This window comes from Orbicella faveolata, unplaced genomic scaffold (genome assembly GCF_042242905.1).
Source record: "Orbicella faveolata isolate gen_17 unplaced genomic scaffold, um_ofav_v1 contig_15, whole genome shotgun sequence".
Lineage (NCBI taxonomy): Eukaryota > Metazoa > Cnidaria > Anthozoa > Scleractinia > Merulinidae > Orbicella > Orbicella faveolata.
The window spans coordinates 4,327,278-4,339,304 of NW_028301542.1; the positions used below are offsets into that span (position 1 = coordinate 4,327,278).

The 12,027-nt window shown below is 39.2% G+C and overlaps 1 protein-coding gene and 1 pseudogene across 2 annotated transcripts in view; one reads left to right on the forward strand and one right to left on the reverse strand.

The window, feature by feature from the left end:
• The window catches only part of LOC110063448 (signal recognition particle subunit SRP54), a 131,615-nt gene extending 123,264 nt beyond the window's left edge, over nt 1-8,351 (reverse strand). Inside the window, exons 1-16 of one of the 2 annotated variants that reach the window (XM_089288051.1) lie at nt 8,137-8,351; nt 7,196-7,287; nt 6,822-6,906; nt 6,102-6,206; nt 5,664-5,730; nt 5,479-5,536; nt 4,815-4,904; nt 4,638-4,698; nt 4,154-4,213; nt 3,875-3,963; nt 3,683-3,783; nt 2,963-3,049; nt 2,267-2,340; nt 1,649-1,757; nt 1,191-1,361; nt 496-591 (exon numbers count right to left, since the gene is read on the reverse strand). In XM_089288051.1, the coding sequence (XP_089144177.1) occupies nt 496-591; nt 1,191-1,361; nt 1,649-1,757; nt 2,267-2,340; nt 2,963-3,049; nt 3,683-3,783; nt 3,875-3,963; nt 4,154-4,213; nt 4,638-4,698; nt 4,815-4,904; nt 5,479-5,536; nt 5,664-5,730; nt 6,102-6,206; nt 6,822-6,906; nt 7,196-7,287; nt 8,137-8,214 (1,423 nt within the window). In that variant the 5' untranslated portion in view covers nt 8,215-8,351. The remainder of the gene's footprint in view (nt 1-495; nt 592-1,190; nt 1,362-1,648; nt 1,758-2,266; nt 2,341-2,962; nt 3,050-3,682; nt 3,784-3,874; nt 3,964-4,153; nt 4,214-4,637; nt 4,699-4,814; nt 4,905-5,478; nt 5,537-5,663; nt 5,731-6,101; nt 6,207-6,821; nt 6,907-7,195; nt 7,288-8,136) is intronic. The other variant, XM_089288052.1, reaches the window with a different exon arrangement.
• A 78-nt stretch (nt 8,352-8,429) lies between these two features.
• Nucleotides 8,430-10,720, forward strand: LOC110063480 (prolyl hydroxylase EGLN3 pseudogene; annotated as a pseudogene).
• Nucleotides 10,721-12,027: the final 1,307 nt, after the last annotated feature.

Sequence of the window (12,027 nt, forward strand, 5' to 3'; positions counted from 1 at the left end):
AGCAGTCACCCTCTGGAAATAGCCAGGTACGGTGGCCGCTTAATAGGGGGTGACCGCTTATTGGAGGTTTGAATGTAATTTGGATTCTATTTTCCCATGTTGGCTAAGGACACAGATGGTTTTTATAAACTTTTCAGCCAATCAGAATCAAAAGCTTCACTTGCAACTTTTTGCTCTTTTTCTTTTGGTTTTCCAAACTTCATAGGTAATCAAAGAACACAAAAACACACCAGCAGTTTATTAGCACCTTTTTGTTGGCATTTCAAACTTGCCAGCCGGTGAAAGTTTGAATAACAACCTTTTTTATTCGGCAGTGGCCATTTGCAAGCGGAAGGGGGATTTTACGTTTTTGTGAAAAATCAGTTCTGAGAGTCTTGTGAAACATCAGGACAATATTCCATTGTTCATGGTTTTGTTTATTCTCATCACCTGATTGCTTGACAGTGTATTAAACTTGTAGGGAGAAATCAGTCGTGGATCGCTCTGTGTACTTACCCATTTGTTGAAGCACCCTCGGGTCCATCATCTTAGCCATCTGCTGATTGAGTTTGGCCATCTGTGATGGATTCACGTTCTTGCTCATGTCACCACCTGAAGCGCAACAAAACGGGACGGGGGGGGGGGGGGGGGAGACATTAGTTATTCACTGGATCAAAAACTAGTGCCAGACAGACAGACAGACAGACAGACAGACAGACAGAAAGTTATTTTCTGGCACTGTGGCAAATCCTCAAGTTTCCCTTTCAGACAGGGGAGGGATGTTAGTCATTCACAGGATCAAAAACTAGTGCCAGACAGACAGACAGACAGACAGAGACAAAAAGTTATTTTCTGGCACTGTGGCAAATCTGCAAGTTTCCCTTTCACCTGCCCCTGGGTCTTAAGGATGGTTCTCTACTTGTTTTAAAGTTCTTCTTCTGAGATTTCTCAGCGTATCTTTCCTTCACAAAAGCCAACGCTTCTAAATTTCAATTTCACATACTTAGAGGGCAAGAAGCACCCAGATTCAAAAGTTCTTAAATGCTTTTCTTCCCAGTCTGAAAAATTGATTTTTGACGCATAAAGGAAGTAAACTTTGGTGTAAATGTAAAAACAAATTTGACCTATATGCACCACAGACAGACAGTACTGCCAAATTATGAAAGGCAAGAAGCACAAATGGCAAAACTGTATAAAAACAAAGGGTATACCTTTAAAAAGTCCTTTTATTCCTCCCATCTTCTTCACCATTGCTGCAAACTTGGTATATTGTGACAGCAGCTCTTGAACCTCTCGGACCGACACGCCACAGCCACGTGCTACACGTGTGGAACGACCAGGTTGGCGAGAAAACAGCTTTGCACCATTAGGACTGTCGAGCTCTAAGAATTAGTAGAACATTTGCATTTCTACAGGTTAGTTTTTGTGGCAGGAGGAAAACCGGAGAACACAAACAACAAACTCAACCCACATATGGCTGGCACTGGGCCAGAATTGAACAAGGGACACATTAGTGGGAAGAGAGTGCTCTCACCACTGCACCATCACTATTTTTCACCACTATTTCAATTCATTATTTTCTGTAATGAAAAAAATTTGGCCAATGGTGAGGTCGCCCACAATGCACTCTGGTTTATGGTGGACTTTAATAACAGCCCTGGGGTAGTACCTTCATCATTCATGCTGTCCATAATGGTCATCAGCTTTTTTAATCTCGCCATTGATTCCTGTTCATTTCCTTTGGACAGAAAATCACTACTGAAACCTGGAATCATACCCTAAAATAACAAAAATCATAAGAATAATGCTATTATTAATGACCTATTCAAACTCATGCTCAAAATAGTAACTCTCCTTACTGACACCTTCATGTTTGTCTTTATGATAGTCCTGAGCATTTGGTAGTTCATCCAAATTTTATATCTTAGTGGATAAGTAGCTTTATTATTGTCACTTGACTACTTGATAGTTCAAAGAGAAAGGGAGATGGAGACTGACACACAATCCACAGGTGAAAAGGACGGGGGGGGGGGGGGGGGTATATATGGTCCAAGGGGATGACAGGAGAGGGAATAATACATGGTCTAAGGGGCAAAGAGCAATTTTACTACCATGTTAATCTATGACAGCTGTACATAAAGTTGACAGGAAATTTATAAAGCATATCTCTGCATTAATGGTCTATTGCATAAAAAAATTTAATTGTGAGGATTTTTTAGCATAAAAGGTAATTTTTTTTCCTTTTGTCATTTCACCCTCAGTGTTGAGGCTAATGTTGGGTTCCTACCATGATTTGGCCAAATGGTCCCATCTTCATGATATTCTGGAACTGTTCATACATGTCTCGTAAACTGAACACACCTAAAAGGATCAAATATATAAGTTACAGGAGCTAAAAGTTTAGCCAAATTTTTCAAGTTTGTTGTCTGTAACCCATGTCAATCTTCTCCATCCTTAACCATCCTTGTTCCTTAATGGTTTAGTACTATCTCTTTCGTGTTTTTGCATCTTAGTAAACTCCTATTTTCAGGTTTCCTTCAATTTCAAGGTAATTCTTTGGTAGTATGCAGCCAAAATAATTCAACAAACCGTGAATGAGCTCCTTCAAAAATTAGTAGAGTAACTCATAGAAACTTCATATTTACACAAATTTGGCTACCCTAAATAGATTATGGTGTAGAATTCCAAAAGTAATGATCCCCATTACTTTTGGATTTAGCCTGCAAAAGGGGCTGCTACTTTTGGGTAGCTGCTACTTTTGGATGGTCTTGTTTCAGACAAAGTAGACATGTAACATGTCTGACATGCAGTTAATAGTTCCCTTTATGTCAGTTACTGAATACCTACATGAACAAAGCAGACTGTATAAGGTAAAAATTTAACATTACCCTCAGGGAGCCGTTATTTTCAGGAGGAACGTTACTTTCAGAATTCTAAGGAAGTAAGTTACTACTTCTTACTATGTATACTTATGAATTCTTACCATGTTTGAGTTTGTCAATGAGTTCTTCATTGTCCTCAAGCTTTAATTCATTAACTTTATCAATCAGTCCTTCAATATCTCCCATTCCTGACGAAAAATTACAAACCAAGCACTTGACAAACAAGAACAATCACAACCTTTATTTTCAAACGGCGAATAACATTAGTTTTTGTAGCGTGGGGTGGCTCAAAGTGCTGCTACTCCCCTCTGGATGGGATGCGAGACTGGATTACTCCCTTGCAGCATACTGTACTGTTAACATGACCCAACAATCTGCCAGATGAAATTTGCATCCTGAAGATTTTTTTGGCTTAAAATATAGTGCTGATTTCCCCTAATAAAACTTATTGGATCCAGATGTGGGGCCTCATTCCCCCTTCCAGAGAGAGAGAGAGAGAGAGAGAGAGAGAGAGAGAGAGAGAGAGAGAGAGAGAGAGAGGCATCAAAAATACAATGAAGTCACCCTGGCAGGGCTCTAACACAGACCACTCTATCAATGCACTAATCATTGGGCAACTGCACCTCATACCGGGGGTATCATTAATATTTTCAGCAGGACAGCAACTGGTTTTTACAGGCAGCAAAACTTTTTGAACTGAACATGTTTATAAGAAAAACTTTCCTCTAGTACTAGATGGTCAAATAAGATGGGCAAAATCTTCCTCATAGCTAATCAATTTGCCCAGTGCCCAGCAAAGTGCATTTTACAACATAACTTACCTAATAGTTTACTTATAAATGGTCTGGTCTTAAAAGGTTCAAAGTCATCTATATGCTCTCCAGTACCAATAAAGATTATAGGGCTTTTAGTTGCCGCAACCCTGGAAATAAAACCCCACATAAAACGATGAGTATAACAGAGTGCAAAGTAAAGAGGTGGAAATATGACTTTTATTTCCTGGTATTACTTACGCACTCAATGCACCTCCACCCTTCGCATGGCCATCTAATTTCGTCACAATAACTGAAGCAACATCAACTTTGTCTTTAAAGGCTTTGGCCTAAAAGGAACACACAAGTAAAATGACATTGCTAATTAAAAATAAAAGATTCGTGGAAAAAAGTATACCAGTGATCATGATAAAGGAAGGTCAAAATGCATAATTATAGTTACACTGTACATGTGTACCATTAATGTAGCATGTTGACCAGTGCCTCTAACAAACCAGGGATAAAAAAAATGTTATTTACCTGGGACTCACAAGCTTGTCCAATTGTAGCATCCATTACAAATATTACATTGTCTGGACTCTAAATGAGATAACATAAACAATATCAAAACCGGCATAATTTTTTAGTGTATATAAGACAACAGCAGTGACAACATGGTAGTATGACAATATAGGCAGGTATGTTCATGAGCATGTAGTCTACCAAGCACATAAGACTGTGTTTGACCACTTTTCCAAACAATGAGAAGAGCATTGAAAAGATGATGTGCAGCAGAGTATTTTTGAGGAATTTTGTGGTGTTTGGAAATGTGGTCAAACACTGTCTTTCAAGAGTGTTTGACATGTCGTCTCAATCAAAACTAACAATAATGAGCTAGAAAATGGAGAAAAAATTGTAAAAATCTGTGCTAATTAAGATCAGATATCTAAATGCTGCCACAGTCATGATTTCCTTTGTTTTGTTTAATCTTGATGAATTATTAATGCATTTGAGGTATACTTACAACTGCATTGGACACTTGAAGCATTTCTTCAAAGAGAGATTCTTCCTGCTTGTGTCTTCCACTATAAGAAATAACGATCTGTTTTAAACCCTTGCAGAGAGTCTCTATAGATATTTTGATGTGACATCATCCAGTATTGTAGGGGGGTGGGGGGAAGACAAACACAAATTAACATACCTTGTGTCTACAATAATTATCTCAAAGTTCTCTTGTTTAAATTTATCAACACCTTCCTGAGCTATGACCACAGGATCTGCTTCAGTGTAACTGGAAACAACAAAAAAAGAAAACATGAGATTTCACATCTAATTAATTAGATTGCATGATACTAAAATGTGCAGACTGAAACGGTAGGTGGAGTTCTAACCACTACAAATATTGTAAATGGCTTTTGCAAGAGCACTAAAAGAAGACTTATCAAAACAGAGTTCAACATTTGCCAGCGGACACGTTTTGTAGGTGAACACTTTCTGTAAGACAGTCGGTCATGTCATCACGGATATAATAAGTACTATATTTAAATTAAACCTCCCACAAGCAGTCATCTCTCTAAAGACAGTGTAGTTTGTAACACTTTACACCCACTGGATCTCCGGTGGGTATTTCATTGGGAATTGCAGACTATAACGTTAGCAGTTTTCAAATCTTGGTTGACTAGCGACTAGAGGAAGTTGTTGTGGACCCAGGCAGGGTTTAAACCCGGACCACTTGATCCAGAGACGAACCTACTAACCATGAGGCCACTGTGCCTCCCATACATCAGACTATGGAGTCTGGTGTTAAGGGATGTTTCTTGTGCCTGTTTGGTATGACTCATTCAGCATTGAAATTCTGTTCCTACCTGCCATAAAATGGTATTCTTGCTTTAGTAGCATTTTGCTTAAGTTGATCAAAGGCTCCTGGAGAGAGAAATGGAAATAGCTATGTGAATAGTTGACATACTAACCTCTACATATAAGTACTGTAGCAGATAAATTATGTATTGAAGACAAAATATTGAGCTCTTGTTTCTCTCTTTTAGCTTACCTGCTCGAAATGTGTCTGCACAGATTAGACAAGTCTTCCAGCCTTTACGTTGATAGTAGTATGCCAACTGCAAATTAAAACAATCAAAATTTAATAATAAATATATAAATAAAAAAATTAATAAAGATTGGAAATACTCTTAATATAAATTAAGTTAATCATAACCATGAAGAGTGGTCATTATTAAGAAAATGTTGGCAAGTAATTCACCAGAGAATAGTGACCTCGAGTGGGAGGTTTGGTACGTGATGTGAAAATACTTGTGTTTAGTACTATCAAAAATGCATTGACATGTTTTGTCAGGCCAAGTTGATCTAAAGCCTCATGTGCCTCTAGGTGAAGTAGATCTCAAAATGACTAAGTCCTTTTGAGAATCTGTTTCAGCCTTGTACTGCTAGATAACTACAAACAACAGACCAACACAAGAAGCCAGCCCACCTTGCTACATGTTGTGGTTTTACCACTCCCTTGGAGACCAACAAACATGATGACATTCTGTTTTCCTTTGCTTGGATTCCATGCTTTAACTCCAGGATCAACCAGCTGTTAACAAAGTTGCATGATGAATACTCAAGCTCATGCAGTGGTATAAACAATGTTAGAATGCACTATAATTTGCAAGTGATCTGTGCTATTGGCTGGTCAATAATATATATCTTATCAACCAAACGTGAAGGCCATACTGGTAGAATATTGGCCTGTAGACTTGACAGTATGGACCGAGTACAGTGAGGTCCATGCAAAAAAGACCGAGGGCCAATATTCTCCTAGTAGGGTCCCAAACAAGCTTGGTCAATACTAATAAGATTTATTACACAACTGAAACTACCCGAAAATCTTCAAGTTAGAGTGATCTTGCAGGATCATTTGAGAAAATGCCTGGCCCAATACTTAAAGAATATTGGACCAGCAATGGAGCAATCTGATTGGTTGATTTTAGTTCTTAGCCCACTAAACTTACTTAGTCATGTAACAAAAAGTATTTACACCTATCTCACAAATATCATGGGTTAAAATCCTACTGAGAGGAAAAAGGAAGGACGGAAAGAAGGGTTGCAGTGTGCCATGTTTATGTGACTTGCATCAGACTGTGGATATGACTTTTACTTCCATTGAACAGAGACAAGAGGGTGGTACTGTACATGAGTTTTTACTGACCTTGCATAGTTCCTGAAAAACAGCATGTTGAATCATCCTTCTCTTGTTTAACCCGCCCGCCATGTCGTCAAAGTCAATAGCAGACCTAAGATGACGTAATAATAAATATAGTCAGTGGTATGCACAAGGCTAGGTGGCTCCAATCTCACTACATCTTACTGAATTTAAGGCGGTTGAACTGTCAGTCGTTAACAATACTCACAAATCATTTTTATCCCAAAGACATAATTCTGTCTTTGTTACTCGTATAGAAAAAAGACGTAGAATCTTTTATTTGAGAAATTGCAATATTCAGCATGTGCTCCATCTACCATTTGTTGCAATATATCTCAAATTATAATAAACCAATTAAAAAAATGGCGCAGTGAGTCTACCTGACATTTTCTCTGAGTCTTTTAACAAGCTGCACATTAACATCTGCTTCAAGTAGAGCTGCACATACTTCTTTTAGCATAGCACCAAGGACCTGTTGTTAATACAATGTTAATTTATAATTATGTACTAATCAATTCCATCAGTGCTCTGATCGATGGACACAAACTGCATCAAATCTTCTTGTATTCTGTAACATATCTACCTGGTTTGCTCGCGGGTATATACCTGAGGGGGAGCGAGGTTCCGGGCATATGTGGGGCATTTGACTTCGATTGCTTTCCTCACCCTTGGAAATTTGACTAAGAGTCTGGGCCCTAGGATGGAAACGTTTGATTTTTTTGCAAGGAGGAAAGGAACCAAATCACATCATCACACGTGCCCTTTCCCCTCGGGCTTAGTGCAAAAAATTATTAAACCTAGTAATTTCAATCCATAAGCAAAGCCAATAATAACAGCCAGTATCAAAATACGACCTGGATTTGTTTTTTCCATTTTTAAGCTTAGGAGAAGGTTAGAGCTTGATATGAACTAAACTACTAACATATGTAAACTTATATCACAGGCACTTTGACGCGTACAAAGTGAAACTGAGGTTCAGTTTGACATACACTTTGACCAGAAGAAAACGAACTTATAAATTAACCCAGATTAAATTGAACTTTTACAAAACAAAGACTGCGTAAACTCAAATAAAACACATTCACACGACTTATTGTTTATTTCCTATAATTAATCAGTCCCTTGAAGAATGACCATTTCGGTGGAGTATTTTATACGTACTGTTTGAAACGAGCATTAGGAAGAATAAAATACTTGACCGAATGGCTTGAATACCATTGATTGATAATTTAAGAGAGAAGTGACATGCTGATCTGATTTTATTCAGGAGTCAAAGATCGTTTATCAGCAACATTGAAGAAAAAAATATCTTGGTACGTACCTCTTCATTGATGATGGTCGCATTGCTCAGAGAGCGAAGCGCCGTCGTAATCTTACGTCCTAAGTCCGCGAGAACCATTTTGAATAAATAAACTGTCTAACTTAGTCTTTCTTTTCTGAGAATTAACCCAGAGAGTAACATAAAATGAAGTTAAATTGGCCCTTATAACGCCACCATCCGAGACGCCATTTTCTTTTTGTTCCTTGTTTGTCCTCATGTACAGCGGTGGTATTATTAAGGCTACGTCATAAATCCCCATTCTCCCTCGGACAGGTAATGCTGAGCTATGAGAGGGATTGAGGCTAATAAACATGGCTTCTGCCTCTTTGAGTTGTGGATTTTGTGGTGCAGAAAAAGAGAATTTGTCGAAGTGTTCTAGATGTAAATGTGTATATTACTGCAGTAAGGAATGCCAAAAGTCGCACTGGAAAGCTCACAAGCCAAACTGTAAAACGACTTCTGAAATTCCGGCAGCAAATGAAAAGCTACATAAGTTTCCGCAACCAGCCAGAAAAGATTTGGACAGTATAGCAAGATTTGTCTGTAGTTCTTTGAAAACCAAGTATTTCAGTGTTATTAACGATGTATTTGTTGACGAGAAAGCTCTGAATATATTGAACGAGGTGAAACAATTGCACAAATCGGGTGTCTTTCAAGATGGACAACTGAGCGGTGGGAAGACGGCTTCGGACAATGATCAGAAATTCACCGAGACAAAGATACGAGGGGACAAGATCACTTGGCTGGAAGGCAACGAAAAACACGCACCAAATATCGTTAAACTGATAGAATTTGTGGACACGTTAGTGATCTGCTGTAACAATCTCCCTGATGGAATGAGCGAGTACCGCATCGAAGGTCGCGCCAAAGCTATGGTGGCCTGTTACCCTGGCAACGGAACGGGGTACACCCGACATGTGGATAACCCGGACGGGGATGGGCGCTGCCTCACTGTTATCTATTATCTCAACCAGGGGTGGCGTGAGGACAATGGAGGAAAACTCAGAATATATAGAGAAAATGGACATGTCGATGTTGAACCAGTTCTTAATAGGTTGCTAATGTTTTGGTCTGACGGACGCAATCCTCATGAAGTCCTGCCGGCTTACTGCACAAGGTATGCCATCACTATATGGTATTTTGACGCGGAAGAGAGGCGAAGAGCTAAAGAGCTTCACCGACATAATGTTTTGGATGGTCTAGAGGCAGAGTTCGCTTTAACAGATGTTGAGGCCAAGAGAAAGGAAAGAGATTTGGCAGAGGCGAAGCTCAAAGAGGAATCGGAGAAATTAGTTAAGCAGTTGTTGTCTGAAGAGGATTTGGAGGCGCTTTCTGATCTAGTGAAACATCATCTTAATCCGTACCAGGTGCTCACTGATCTGGGGATTCAGCAGAGTGTACAGGAGGCTTTGTTGAAGTTACTGAAAGAACGGTGAATAAAGTGCAAGTCTTTTGACTGATGAGAGAAAACGGTGTTTTATTAAGGGCGGAAAGATTAGTACTTAATAAAAGAAGAAAGGACGATTCAACAAGGAAGTGTACAGAAAAGGTTCTCAACAGCAACATAGACAAGAGTTGTTTCACAAAATGGAACTGCACCAGGAAAAGTTATTGGTTTCAAGAAAAGAACAAAAGCCCGCGTAAAGTTTTAAAAAACTTCTCCTCATCGTCACGTAACGGTTCCCTCAACTAACGTTAGTAGTAGCTATTAGCGGGAGGAAAAGTTGCGTGATGACCCAATTGATCGCTGTGGGGGAGACTAGGAAAAAGTCTTCCCCTACACAGAGTGAAAGATTTTCGTATTAAAAGTCGATAGAACATGCATGAAGCAAAAAAGGTTCAAATACCATAGTATAAGGTGGCAAACGAACAGTACGTGTCAGCGGTATTGTATAGAGCGACCCTCTTCCATCACTCTTCCACGGATCTCTTTGTAGATCCAGTAAGGGGAAAAGGCTAAGTTTTGCCGCAGCTGTACAGTTATACTTATGCGTTCCGTTCACTGTTTCACTCCTACTTCTTGTTAAAAGGAGAGTGTTCAAAGCTTATGTACTGTTTGTCTTCGGTACGTGGAGACGTTTATCCTATTTGCCTTGTTTACCTTAGCTTCGAGGAATTTGCCCGCGAAGTTGGCAGTTCTACTTCAAACCAATGAGAACAAACATGCTGTTTTTTCAACCAATCAGGAACAAACCTAAATCGCCCGATCGTGGCTTGAATCTCGCGCCAATTCCCGCGCTTGGCGTGTTTTGCATGTTTTTTGCTTCAAGCTCTGATTGGTTTATTGTCTTCGCTGTGTATTTTGATTGGTCAAGTCTGATTACACTCGTTTTGGTTTTCGAAACCGCTCTGAAAAATTGAACGCGATGTAAAAAAAATTAGCATAAATTTTAACCTTTTGACGTTGTTTAAACACCCTAAGGTAAATCTTATGCAAGATAAGTGTGGAAATACTATACAAAATGTCTTTCGCTCGGATGTTTTTAATGAGAGTTATAAACTTTTTGTAAATTAACGTACACTATTTTGAAAATACAGACTGAAAATATTAAAGCAAATTCATTTTTCAACACGAGAAAGAAAAGGTTTTCTTTTTGCCTTCGAATATGAATCGCATTACGAAATTATGCAATTCTTTGAATTTAATGTCCCACAACGCGTGGTGTGCATCACATAATTATTTCAATCTATCCCACATAATCCTTTTCATTAAGCGTGGTTAAACATTTTCCATCACAAACAGATTACTGTTTGAAGTCTCGATAGCTTCTTCGTCTTCATCTGATAATGTTAGCTCAGGGGAATCGCAAAGAAGTACCTCAATCTCCTGCAACGAAACTCGCGAACCGGGCTGAGGTCGGCTAGATAAAAAGTCCTCGCATTTTTTCACCGCTGATTTTCCGTGTATGGCTTTCAATAAAAAGCAAGCTTGTTCTTCGGTGATCGTCCCTCGCTTTTCCCGATCTAACATTTCGAATTCCCACTCCAAGTCGCGCATTAGAAAACTACGACGGTCGATTTCGTTCAGCACGTCCAGAACCTCATCCTTTAGACATAAGTCACAGAAACAGACTGTTTCAATCGCCGCTGTCACTTGGCGCAAACTGATTGTATTTCCAGGCCGCAGATTGTGGTAAATTTTCTGAAGTTCCGTAGCTGTTATTCCTTCAAGTGTAGCACCGTTAGTTTCCATATAGGCAGACAACAAGCTTGCAATTTCCTCGCTCTGTGACGACAAGACAGCCATAGTTTACTCGTCCGTCTCGAAGATAAAGTGGTTCAAACTGACAGACTTGCAGTGGAAACACCTGTATTTATTTTCCTTGAGCTTCAAATCCGGTTTAGTAATTTAAAGCGCCTGAGCATGTTTTTCAAGAAACATTGAATTCGTTTCTCACTCTTTCGATGTTTTTTTAACATAAGTTTCTTTTTCGAAAGTTTCTTATCCAGTAATGACTAAGACTATTTAGCGATTTGAGTAAATGAAACCTCATTAACGGCTTACACCAGTGGTGGTTGAAGTTACAATATTCAGTGAACAAACATCTGCCCTTTCTGCATTGTTAACGAGCGAGAAAACAATACACCAACCAGAATCATTTATGACAGCAGCTAGCACACAAAAGAGCTTTTCAGGCATAATTTTAGGAGCCCAAACTTAACACCTCGCGTTGTTGTAGCGTCACTCAGTTTTGGAAACAATATTTTAAACTGACAGAATTCTAAGAAATACGTTTACGGCCTGCGATTAGCATGCAATGTTTCTCCCCAGACCCTTTCTCACTTATGTTATCAGCCCTTCGGTATCTAGTAAAGGGGGGTGGGGAGGGGGGGCGGTTGAACAATTTCCAAGAGAAATTCATGCACAGCAAAAACTGCACGTGCTTTCTA